This window comes from Pezoporus flaviventris, unplaced genomic scaffold, assembly GCF_033815535.1.
Source record: "Pezoporus flaviventris isolate CSIRO_AGI_PZ_B2104156 unplaced genomic scaffold, CSIRO_AGI_Pfla_v1 ptg000001l, whole genome shotgun sequence".
NCBI lineage: Eukaryota > Metazoa > Chordata > Aves > Psittaciformes > Psittacidae > Pezoporus > Pezoporus flaviventris.
This window is the reverse complement of record NW_026892549.1, coordinates 25,168,392-25,181,822: the sequence shown is the minus strand read 5'-3', so window position 1 is coordinate 25,181,822 and position 13,431 is coordinate 25,168,392. Positions and strand designations below refer to the sequence as shown.

The window sequence follows — 13,431 nt, the reverse complement described above, 5'->3', positions numbered from 1 at the left end:
TCAAGATCATCAGGACTGCTGGAGCAGCAAGCGTTGGCTGTCTGGCATGTCCTAACTATAACTAAGCATCTTAGAGAGACTGTCTTGTGTCCTTCAGAAATTAATACCTAAGCCAAGTAATTGCAGTCATGAGTATCCAACCCTCCTGACTCCATAAACCACAAGACACACATCACATCTGTCAAAGGACCAAAAGGAAACAGAGCTCCAGCAGGACTTTACAGGCTGATGACAACAACTGCTTCCCCACAGTGCTGCTGCTGACCCATGCTGACCACAGATCTGAGCTCCTGAGAAGAACCAGTGACGATGTTTCCTTGGACAGGACATGCCCAGACTATCCAGCAGACTAGCCCCAGCACAGCTCTGCATGTGTTACAGACTTTGCCAAGGGAGTCTCACATTTTTGCCAGAGCTGCATGTGGTTCTTGAACAATTCATTACATCTGACTTGAGTAAAAAACCGAGCTGGGGAAAGCTGGTTTCTTTACCCATAACTCACAACACACATAGGATTGCACTTCTGAATGTAGTGAAAACAGAATAAACGGGTAAAAAATGTGACTTGCATATTATTTATCCTGTGCTAAAACCTGGACTTCCTTCATAAAATTAATATTCTTAGAGTTCTATATGAACAGAGAGAAATAATTGGCCCTGTGCCATAAACAGGACAGGAGGGAAATTAGTGGGTAGTGACAGAGTTCACATGCTGAACCAGCACTACAGGTGGGTCTGCTAGATCACAAAATACATCCACTCTAACATAATAGATAAAGTTTTCATTCAAGTCATAAGCATGATCTGCAATACTAGTACAAACTGGAGACATCAATATATAAGGAAGATTAACTGTCTACATAGGAATGTGAACATTTGGGGAAAACTGTCCTTTGGAAAATTTAATTAAAACACCTACAATTCCTTTTAATGTCAAAAGCACATTTACAACTTGCCAAAGCCTCAGTATAAAGTCTGGTTTAACATTTGTTCATAAAAGCCAGAACTTGTCAGGTTAAAATAATGCATTAATATTTCCCAAAATTAAAATTTTACCAGTGTTATTTTAATATGCCCAGGCAACATAAAAGGATAGGATTTTTTTTTTTTTAAAAAGCAACCCTAATTTATTGCCATTTTTGCGTGGTTTGGTTACTTGGAGAATGAGAAAGGATGAATCAGGTTTACTTCTGCTTTCCTCTTTCCCTCTGCAGCAATATATTCACAAATACAAGCCGCTTTTTTCTAAAAAGAAATTTCATAACCATTTCCCAGTAAAATTAAGGAATGATTCAAGAAACATTTCCATAGATTTGAATAAAAAGAAGTGCTTTAGAATGTGTCAATCACATTCCTCCTAGAGCACCATTAACTTGAGCTGAGCCACAGATTAGGCAGTATATGCATCCACCTTTATTTAATGCAAGAAAAAGCATATGATTACATTTACTGCAAATACTGATGTTTGATACTTAAGTGTCATAAGAAACAAAGATATTATAAATAACTCAGCAAAGAGAAATGGCAGCTTGGATATTCAACAAATTGTCTTGTAGATTTAGTGGTACATCTTGATAATGCATAACTGATTTTTTCTTACATTCTACTTTTCATAGGTTTATCAGAAGAAATTGTGACTCATCTGCTCTTATTATCTGAAACATCTGAACATCACCAAAACTCCCCTTTTTAGACTTCAGAGAATGAACAGAAACCCTTCAGACAACCAAATCTCTGTCAGGAATCAGCACATGGTAACATGGGTTTATGTCTCATTAAAGAAATAGGCCTTCTGAAATGTATACACTGTATTGCCTAGGAAGAAGTTGTTCCCTCTAGTTTTATAACCTACAAGTTACTGGGAAAAACTGCTGCATGCAAGAATTCCTGGTCATGTGTAAAGGGTATCTATCATCTGCCATACTGTCATGGAATAATACTGTTGGGTTTGGACAGGAGAAGAAATAAAGAGGAACGTAGTATGTGAAGACAAGATATCTCTGACCTGGAATTCGGTGCAGGAAGTGGGAAAGAGGAAAAGGAGGAAGACTGAACTGTATTGCCATGCTATCTTCTCATCTTTCTAGAGAGCAAGTAAAAAGCAAGTAGTTTGTTTTGGGGAGCTTAAACGAGACCCAAGAGTTAAACCTGAAAGAATCAGTTTAAGGATAAACAAATTGTATTCTTGCTGACAAGAAATCTGTTGCACATACTGAATAAAATCAAACTTCGAGAACAGACTTGGGGGGGATGTGGGACACAACAAACAAACAAACACTGGACTTCTCCTTTGACAGTCTTTATTTCTCCATATTTTTAGATATCAGCTTTCTCTGAGAAGCAAGGTTAAAGGAAGGGACTCTATTTGAATTCTACAGACCAAATGATTTGGTAGAGGAGCATCCTAATTGTTAGACTCTTTATTTTACCAGAACAGCTAATTTTTAGACATTTATCAATAAAAAGTTGTTTAGCTTTTGTTCCTGCCTTCATTTTTTCCCCTACACACTTCCCATAATTTTCCCAAGATTTCTCAGAGACCTGCATCACAGCTGAACTTAGCCCATTTGAGACCAGAATTTGAGAAGAGCTCTATAGTGTTCACTTTGCATAGCGCTTCAACCACCTGAAAGAAGAGATTGTGTAGGGCAGTAGCCTGAATGCAAACACCATCCCCTAAGTTCCCAAACACAGTAGGTTCAGGCAGCAGAAAGACATCAGAGAATTAAATTGAGACTTTTACTTATGGCTGAACAAAATCCTGCTACATCTCCATGCCAATCCAGATACATTTTGAAGAGATTCACTCACTTATATGAAATTTATCATGCATGTATCTCACTGAGCCAAAAAAAAAAAAAAAAAGTGTGCAGATAAGCAAGGCTGATAATGTTTTTAGTGGGCTCAGTTTTTAGTAAATGCAGTTGCAGCCATCACATGAAATGAGAAGAAATTCATTAAGTGATGGGTGAGCATAACAAAGTGACCTGAAGACACAAGACTTATGCACACACACTCAAAACAGATGAGAGGATAAGTAAAATAAATGCAGGGAGTGCCTGGCATGTGAAGAACTGAAGATACCCAGGTAAGGCAGGGCAAGACCATGCAGTGCCCTGGATGTGAGCAGGAGAATCAATTAGTTCTATACTTTACCAATAGCTGTGAAGCTTCTTAAGCACTGGTGTAATGTGCGAAGCTGTCAAAATGCCCTGAAATATATTCAGATTTTGTAGTGAGTAGCATGCAGATCCATTTCTATAATTTCTGTAACATCATTTTTAGTAGGAAACAACAGAAACAGACAGAAGATAAGGATACCTTTAGAAAATTTCTTATTTCAAGATTGTGTTTCAAAAGTGGAGTTTTCCCAAGCATCCTTTACAAACAATACATAATTCTTAAATGTTAAGCATTTTAAAATCTCTTCTATTTCCTTTGAGGTACTCATGGGAAACCAGTGGTGGATTTACAGACAATGATAAAAAATGTTTTGATATCACAAAGAATGATTAAAATATCTTATTTTCTATTGCAGAAACTTGTAAGAGCTACTCTTATTGTACAAATACCTGACCAGAAATAGTGCTAAAAAGAATGGTGAGGTCCTGCGGAAAAACATAACGAGAGGAATTTTTTTTTTTTTTTTAAATAATTTAAAGACTTCTTACACATTCTTGGAATTTGATTCATTTTATTGCTGGCTCTAAGAAATGAATTCACCATAATTCTGGTTCAGCATTTACATTTGCAAAAATTCCATCTTAGTGCTAATTAGAACTCTGCAATTGAAACAGGCTGCTGCAAGGTACCCATGGACAATTCTGGGCCAAATTTTTCCAGGAGACTCAATAAAACTCTCTTTGGAATCAGGTATGTTTGCAGTATACATATCCACCATAACATACCAACATGCTTTTCTCCCTCCCCTGGAGCAGAGATCTCAATTACTGCATTTCTAACGCAGGAACAAAAATGCTATGATAAATAGAATTCTAGAGATAGTTAATTGAGGATGAAATACTGAAATATTCTGCATATGACATGCAAAGCAGGGGTTTATAAAAGTAACACAGAAAGCCTGAACACCAAATCAATGAAGAAGGATAAAAGAAAATGATAGAGAAAGAGAAGGTACAGGGCTAGCTGGAACATGCCAACCCAGGGGAGAACACCAAACCTCACAATATCATACAAAGGGACTGATAAGATTATAGCTAAAAATGCTTTTGTAAGATATATCAGCTGACTGCTGATTCCAGAGAGCAGTCAGAAAAATAAAATACTGTGAAATAAGCTCATAAAACAGTGGAGAAACCAGAAAAAGGGAAAGTTGGGCTTTTTGAGCTTATTTTCTGTTACTGTAAGAAGGCAGCTTACAGATGGGAACTACATGTTATCTCACTACAGATAACCAACTAACATTCAAAGATACTGCAGAAAAACAAACATGGGAAGAAATGAACCCTTCCTCTACTGCCAGCCCCACCCTCTATGATCAATGATAAATCAGAAAATCATACTGAGTTGAAAGAAGTAAGAACAGCTCTAACTAAAACATCATTTCAAGCACCATGTTTGGAAATAAAAAAAAAACAAAACCAAACTATTTCAGGGTAGGGAGGGATGTAAGGATAAAAAAAAAAAAAAAAAAAAAAGAAAGAAAAAGGAAGATCCAAAGTTAGGTCCCAGAATTCAGTAAAAGCATGATTCTTTGTAAGTTTTGATGAACACAGAACTAGGAAGCCAAAGACAAAAAGTGAGGTAAAAATCCAGAGCAGGAAAAATTATAGGGTTTGGTTGGCATCCAGCATAAGACTGACTTCTGAAGCCACAGAACACATGAAAACATTAACAGATGCTAAATGCATCTCTTTCTCTGGGCAGAAAATATGGATTTTTGTAATTCTTGCTTTCTTTAGGCTAGCACCAAAACCAGCCGCCTCCTCCTCCTTCTTTTTGTTAAAAAAAAACCAACAAAACAAACCCAACCAAACCCAACCAAAAAACCCCATTCTAAACAACAAAAATGGTCAAGAAATTTTAACTGGCAAGTTGATGACACAAAGTTACTGATAACAGCTTTTAACAGCTATATCTGGCTGTGCAGAGTGGTTTCTATATTCTGACATGCATATGAGGAAATCCAGACTGAAATACTGAGATTCTTGGAGTAGAAAATGACTCAAGAAATCTACCCAGCACCTATTCACAAGGAAATAATTCACTAAGATCGAGACTTTGATGGAAAGTCACTTCCCAGGTTTAGCGTTTCCAAAAGATTTTGATGTTGCCTTTCAGCCTTTTAGTATAGAACCCAAACACCCTCCTTCTACCCAGCCACTTCGCCACTAACTTAGAAGAGCAAGGAAAAATGGAAAATGATGTAATACCACAAATAACATTTGATACATTCTTTTTCACTCCAGTCAGTGAAGGCTCAAAGCATTACAGGTCTCTCTAGTACAGATAGGTATGCATCAAGTCAGGGCTCAGGCTGCACCAACAATTGTTTGGCACATACCTTTTAGAGGAAGGAAGAATTCCAAACAGCAATTCCATAGCAACCTCTTTCTACTCACAACCTGAAACCATGGTGTGATGCAGATAAGATTTCAGCGGTTTAAGTATATATAAACCATATACTTTCCATAAACTGACTGAAAAAGCCTCAAATACTAATATAGCTAATGAAAGAACAAAAAAACCCTAGTGCATATAAACACCACATCATAATAATATTACGAAGAAAGCTATCTCTCTTTGATGCTCTCTGCTCATTGTAGTCTTTCTTGGGGCTGATCCGAGTCAAACCCAAAAGAGAAAAAAATCATAACAAAAAAAAAGTTTTTTACAGGAGTTCTTTAGGATTTCTTCATGAAGAACCTGAGTGGCTTATAAACCACTGTAAAGTAGATGGGAAGGCTCACTAATTTTGTATTTGAAGATGGTTCAACGATACTGCATATCGCTTTTTGTTGCAGCAAAACATATCAAAAGGAAGCAGCCAAGGTAGAGACATCTGGAAACAACTAGATTCCTCATCAGCTGACTCTTTGCTAACAAAGGAAAGGACTCTCTTGTGTCTGTTAAGTGCTACTGCTGTGAAGACATAGCTCTGATGATTCCCTCCAACCCATGCCACTAAATGGCTTGTAAGGCATGTGAAAGACGGAGAATTACTGCAACATAAAACAGGGGTAGCACGACTGGGGGAAAAATATGGGCTTTTATTCAAAGCACTTCTGAAACCTTGGACCTTTTCTGAAAAAAGGAGCTGCTGGATGATTCTCAGCCTAGGCACAGGCAGGGAGCGACAGAAGGCACTGATTTAACTAAAGGCAAACCAAGTAAATCTGCAAAGACACTCAGCTCACCCAAATCTCACTGGATTTGCTGAATGCAAATACAATTTAACATCAAAGCTACACGTTTGTTTTGTTTGTTTAATAGAAATATTATCATTGTCCTTTAGTAAAAAGAAACAGAAAATAAAACAGCCGTAAAGAAGTCTTCAAATATCAGTGAGAAACTCCTATTCCCATTGACCTTTTTTAGTAGCATTCAGAAGGTCTATTTCTATGAATTCAATTACATTGAAGTAACTGGTTAAAGGAATTGTAATCACACAGAAAAAGATGAATGCATGTGCTCCTCTGTGTACATACAATACCCACAAGGCTTATGAAATCCATTCACAATAGAGGAAATACTCTGAACATATTTTAAAAGGCTCTGTCAGCACTCTCACATCAAGGCTCATTCAGATTTGTAAGTCACGAGGAAAAAGCTGTTTTCTGTCCATGCTGTATGAACAGATTTTGTTTGGTCTACAGCTCATATTTAAGTTGCAAGTAAATAAATCATCCTGGCTGAATTAGCTGACAAACCACATCCTTGCTATTGAGAATAAATATTTGACTGGGACTGAATTAACTCTTTGCAGATTTGTACTCATGTTTACACATACTAGAGCTGCATGTATAAAAAAACAGGATACACAGGATATTAGTCAAATTGTAGTCAAACATGTTCACCTGAAAAAAATTAAAAAAGGATGCAAAACAAAAAAGTGAAAGCCAGTCTTTTTTCCATTTTGCTTCTAGAATTAGTTTGAACACAGTATGCTGACGCTCTCATTCAAAACCAGATTGGACAGGAGGATACAGCATAGTAAACCCTGACAAATTGAAACATAAATTAAGATCCTTTCATGTCTTTACACATGCAGTTTAGTGCCTCCCAGAGAAACTAGTATGGAATAACAACTTGAGCTTTATATGAAGCTTCCACTTAATTTGCAGGCTCACGGAATACAATAGCACTGAGACTAGATTGTTATTAAACAAAGAGGTGACTAGGAGATGGAATCAGTATGCCAATCACAACAAAGACATTGTCATTTTACAGTGTTTTGGAGTGATTTTGCCTCAGATGAAACCTTGTGAGACAATATCAACAAATGACTGCTTGGCATCACATAGTGCCTAAGCGAAACTGAACAAGAAACTTCCAAAACTAAAGCACATGCTTTAGTTTAAGGGGGAAAAAAAAAACCTGAAAAAGCAACCCAAAACATACGCTACAAAACTGCAACAAGTATTTCCACAATTTCCTCCAGCCACATCCCTCTCCCTCCCTTAAGCTGTCAGAAGTCATTTCCCAAAGCTCTCAGAGAATTGTTATTATTAAACTAAACATCAGACTGTAGAACGCAGGCTGGATCTCACTTTCCATAGTCCCATTTTAAAGGATGGCAGCAGAAACATTAACTATTCCATCCTCAGTGGCATTCAAATGTTTCTCTCTGTCACAAAAATAGTGGAAAGCACATTTCGTTTGTCATCCTTTCAAGTTCCTCTGAAAAATAAAGAACTAAGAAGCATTTATCATTGCTTTAAGTCCTATTAACTGTTCACCCTGTCATCTATAGCATAATCTATTTATGAAACATTTTCTAAAACTGCATGGAACATCTTTTCCAATGAGCAGCAGGTGAATTAATGACCTGCTGGTTCTTGTTACTTCAAGTTTGGGACAATTAGATGTCCTGGCTGAATGTTTGGCTGAAATAAACCTTCCCCTGCACACAAGTGCATATGCATAAAAAATTTTGAAGAGAACCAAAGGGTTATATTACTATATGATCCTTCAGACAATTGGAAGTGTGGGGCACATGTAGGTGTAGCCTTGAGCAGTTTGGTATAAAATGTGCCTTCCGCTGTACTGCAAGATCTGACTCAGCTATGAGTAGACTGTAGTTCAATGTACAGAAGTGATTTAAAATCAATTCCTATAAATGTGAATATTAAAAATTGGAAATCTCTTTTTAAAATGCTAAAATAGATAAAATACTAAACAGTCACTTTTAACTGAAACACTAATATCTTTCAAAACAATAAAGTACCTAAGCAGTGCTTTACAACTAGTAGATTTTACAACTATATTTCTATTTATAAACTAGTGCCTTTAGAATTTCAGTTACTTTCTTCATTAAGACTTGCAGAAAACCACGACAGCAGGTATCCAGAACAGCCTTTTTAAGTTAACCAAGGTATAGCAAACCTTATGTTACACAGGCTCAGTTCTGCTAATATCACAGGTGAATCACTGTGTTCATATGCTTAATCCCACGAGATCTCAAGTTATACACGTTCTCCTTGGCATTTGCAGGATTAGAATCTAAGTATGTTGTTTCCCCCCTCTACTATCCTACCAGTAAACGTGGGATCAGAGTTCAAAACATGCCTGATTTTGTCCTCCTAATCTCTAGTAATCTTCTCAGTGACACAGTATCTGTTGCAGAATTATCAGGAAGCCATATCACAGAGGAACAGTTAGTGAAAACATTAAGGTACATCTGTTTTTAACAAAGTAGGGCTCATATTCTGCCTAAAGGTAAAAGAGTACCTATTCACATACTAAAGTAGCCCTAAATACTAAGGCAAATATTACCTTAAAGTCAGTAACTATCCTCACTCTCAAAGCTGATTTACAAATGGTACAGGTTGTATACCCACGTGTTGCTATAGGTTCTGATACAAAAGTCAAAGTAATTCATGACGCTGTGAAAACAAACTAGCACAAAGCTGTGCTGCAAAGGAGGGTTTGCCATACAGAGTTGTGCAGTGTGAAAATTTAACCATTGGGTTCAACCAACAGAACCGTCTTCAGTGGTTCTATGGGGTAGAGAATAGAAAAGACTGGCATCACTCCAAGTCACTTGTTTCATCAGGTAGTACAGAGCAAAGGAAAAGAGTAAGATGGTACATTTCGGCAGCATGGAATGCAAAACTTGGACAGACACCCTACAGTCAGCATTCCCAGCTGGAAAAAAAAAATAAATATCCAAAATCCAAATCCCAGCTGGACATAAAGGTCTACAGAAGTCTGATTAGCTGCAGAGACTGAAGCAGGTAAGAGGATATAAAAAAGTTCAAGAAGGTAAAAAAAAAAAGTGTGAGGATCAAGACCTCACTCAAATGTCAGTTACGAAAATATCTGACCAAAATCCATCCTCAACTCAGTTTTTGCCCAATGCAGCTAATCTGCTCACATGATATATGCACTCAAATGCGCGCCACAAAGCTGTTCTGCTGTTTGTCCTTCCAACAGGCTAGATCTAATTACCATTAAACAAAACAGAAAGACTATCACTGGCTTCAGTTCTTGTTGAAACTATGCAGAAGTTATACATGCTGGAAAGATCTAGATTACTCTTTCTTTTTTTAATTTCCAGGGTTAATCTATTCACTGGCAGACACTTGATATTTATAGAAAAAAAAACTTCTTTCCTCAGCTTTAACTAAGAAAACACAGAAAAGCGCCCCTTTTCACGAAACTGGCTCTGGTCTCAAGGGGTCAGCTGCTCATTTAACATTACAGGTTTTAATAAAATAAATATTTAATTGAGTAAGAGTGATGTTTCCCAATATCTCTCCTTGTAGTTGCTTGTCAGGCAACTATATCATACACTGCTTATACAGGCAGGGAATGCTGATGTTTAATTTTGTAAAACTACAGTCTTATTTTGGGGAATGTTCCTTGAAATTTGAAATAGGACAACTGTTGTTGGCAGAGCTTAGCAGGCTGTTAAAGGAAATGTAGTGTAGTAAAACTATGCTGCTTTTTAAATATTTATATCTTTTTAATCCTTGCAGCAGATAATCCTCTTTGCAGCAGGCAGGAATATGAATACCCTTGATTGTTTTTAAGTCCTTGCTTTTCAAAATTAAGATTTGTAATTTTTTTCAGCCCTAAAATTTTACTACAAGTATTACTTAAAATTTTGCTTGGATCAATTTACCTTCCATAAGCAAAGCGCCTGTCTTTGTGGTGGTCCCCAAATGTATCCCATAGCCTGAGAGAAACACTCACTTCATCCACAACATCTCTTGAGCGTTCTAGGACCTAGAACAGAACACATATAACATACTCTTTCCCTGTATGAAACAAGTAAATTTCTAATTCGTCCTGTAAGAAAATTCAAAGCATATTAGACCAAGAGTCTATCACATATATGTCTACCACATATGGTTTTTAATTTTATAAAACAGGCAGAATATGCATCTTCCTAAAAATAGGTTTGATAAAAAAAAGTTACTTTGGAATGAGAGATGTGGGGAGATGCATATCAGACTATGGCTGCAGTAGAGACTGCGCATAAAATACTTGTGAGTTCATTGCTGCATCCCGACAAAGGCAGGCTGGCCAATAAATAATGGTACAACCTCACAGCATGTGCTCCATATTTTGTACACCTGCAGTCCTTACCTCTTGGCAGACACGATACTGATCAATGGCCCAGACAGTTGGTACGTGAGTTGCCAGCAGCTGATACTGAGTCAAAGTTGTATTGCATGCTCTTGCGCAAATTAGACGAGTCTTTCCCACTGCATTATCTCCAACCACCACACACTTGATAGTTTCAACGTTGGGTCTTTCGTAGTCCATGTCAATGTCCATTTATCAAAAACTGTAACAAGACAGTTAAACTTGTTTTCTACTGCTCTGTAAAACCAATGCTATTTAGAATCAGACCCTTCTACTTCCACTTCTTGAGAGATGCCTGAAGAGGACAAACTCTTAAGGAAAAGCTAGTAGTAAACTGTACCAAAGCAAGCTAGTGGTTGCTTTAAATACCACACAGTTATGCAAATGTACAACTATTTTGACCGTGGTCTGTTTATGCTGTTCACATGCTATTTTCACTTTGGTTTCTGTAAACACAGGCCTGTTTGCAGAAGATAGATCTTGGTGAAACAAGGACAGCTAGCACAAACTTACCTCTTGCTAATACTTGTTATACCAAGACAGAAAAAAGACTGGACTTCAGTGGGTTTAATCTGAAGGATACCAGTATAAACCTGCCTTCCATACCTTGCTCATTCAGGATTTGATTTAGGGCTGTCCAAATAATATTACTAACAGCAAGTCACACAGATGGTTTTAGTTATATGCATACAATAAAACTGAATTGTAAGATGATTGCAGAGACTCTGTTTTCCATAAAACACAACTCCCATTATATCCTTCATGTATCACACACTCCAAATTTTCCAAGGAAAAGTGTGTACAAATCATGTACTAAAATGAAACCTAACAGCCCAGCAGGAACTTACAATATACTTATCTATACCTACAAATTATTTTTCACTTGACAATGGAAAACGATTTTTGAAGACATTACCTTCATGTAAAGTTATTATTGAAAATATTTACTTAAATATTCTATGGCAACATATTGAACAAAGCCTGGATATGAATATAAGCTGGAAAAAATTGATATTTGAAAAACTAAAAATAAGTCCTGTTAAGTTTACTGCAGTATGTCATTTTCATATAAAGGAATGTGGTATTTTCACATAAAGTAATGCAGGATCATAGTTTGATATATCTGATTTTGATTTTCAAATGTCTAGTAGTCTGCTGAGCACTCTGGTCTCTGACAGAAAATTACAATCAAGGAGGGAGAAAAGGGAAAATGAAGGGTACAAACATGCTTGCCTAGGAAGGCTTGCCTAATAATTATTTCAGCAAGGAAACCTACAGCATTCTAATCAATGAAACACAGGTCATCATCTGGAATGATGGTGTCCTTTTTCCTGAGAGTAAAGCACTACAAATAAAGAAGCCAAGTTATTTGTTTTAATACCTTCTTTAATATTCATATCTTATTTGCACATAAATATAGAATATATGTTAACTGTCAGGCTGTTTAAAATAATAGATACAAACTGTTCTCATGTCCATTTTTCACTGTCAGAGGTACTGCTATGATTCAAGAAAAAGCATACTTAGTAATGACTAGGCAAACACTAATTTTAACTGTATTCTGTCACTATTTAAAGTGAAACGAAAGTCAATGTTAGAACTAAATGCTACCCATTTATTTAAAATTTTGGACGCAGATTGCATGCTAATAGCTATCATGGCTAAGCTATAGCTACAATCGTTATTTACTTGTGAATAGGAGGAATTAGAGACCACACAGACAGCAAGGTGCATGGATGAGTTTATGGCACTACCGTGTTACACTGATGTTTTCACAGACATTGGATGCTTATGGAAATGCTACAGCACAGACTAGCACGTAAGAATATATCTAGAGAGTTGTCCTACACTCAACTGAAACACAGGCCCAGAACTTCATCCTGGCACAAGTACATGGTTGCACAACTGGAGCTCTGCAATTTCTCAAATGTAGAGCAAATAACAGCTTCAAACATACATGTGAATATGTACTGCAATGTAAACCCTCATGGCCTTGTGATATCAACTTGTTATGCTGGCACAGAGGTTTTAGATGATAAGGAAACAAAGCTATTAAGATATTGCCGTTATCCCTTCATCCGAGTTGTAACCTGCACCCTGAAAGGTTACTAGTCTTGAAGTAAAGGACTACAGAGACTTTCAGTCACCTTTCTGCAATCCAACCTCAGCTACTTGCTGGATGCAAGCTCCTATGAGGCTAATACCTCTTAGGATGGCCCATGGGTTTTGCATCATCGTCTCCATTAGTCCAAATACAAGAAAAAAAGTGAGAGCTAACTCCTCTTTTCTCCTCCACATTCTTTCCAAGAATACAAGATATAAATAAAAGTACAAAAACAATACCTTTTTTTCCACATTAGAGAGAATGAAACATATTTGTACACCACAGCCTCAAAGACAGGCCCCTGAATAAGTAAGAAAAACCCAAGAGGTTTCAGTGTGTGATTTAAAAATGTCTCATTTCAAGTCTGAGAATAAACAGCTCCCCCTCACATAATATGTGTTATTAAATTACTTCATATTTTATTCATGCATGGACTAGACATCACAGATGGAATGTGGAAATATTTACAAGGCTGGAAAACAAAATGAAGGAGTGTGGCTAGTCAGTGTGTCTGGCTGGTTTTAAACTATCAAGCAGAGAGATGGCAAACCAAT

The 13,431-nt window shown here is 36.9% G+C and overlaps 1 protein-coding gene across 3 annotated transcripts in view; it reads right to left on the bottom strand.

Annotated features, from left to right (window-relative positions):
* The window catches only part of RHOBTB1 (Rho related BTB domain containing 1), a 53,781-nt gene that overhangs the window by 13,795 nt on the left and 26,555 nt on the right, over positions 1-13,431 (bottom strand). For 2 of the 3 annotated variants that reach the window (XM_061448984.1, XM_061448991.1), the window contains 2 exons: positions 10,774-10,975; positions 10,307-10,410 (listed from right to left, as the gene is read on the bottom strand). In XM_061448984.1, coding sequence (XP_061304968.1) covers positions 10,307-10,410; positions 10,774-10,965 — 296 coding nt within the window. In that variant the 5' untranslated portion in view covers positions 10,966-10,975. Of the gene's footprint in view, positions 1-5,524; positions 5,586-10,306; positions 10,411-10,773; positions 10,976-13,431 lie in introns of those variants that run through there. The other variant, XM_061449001.1, reaches the window with a different exon arrangement.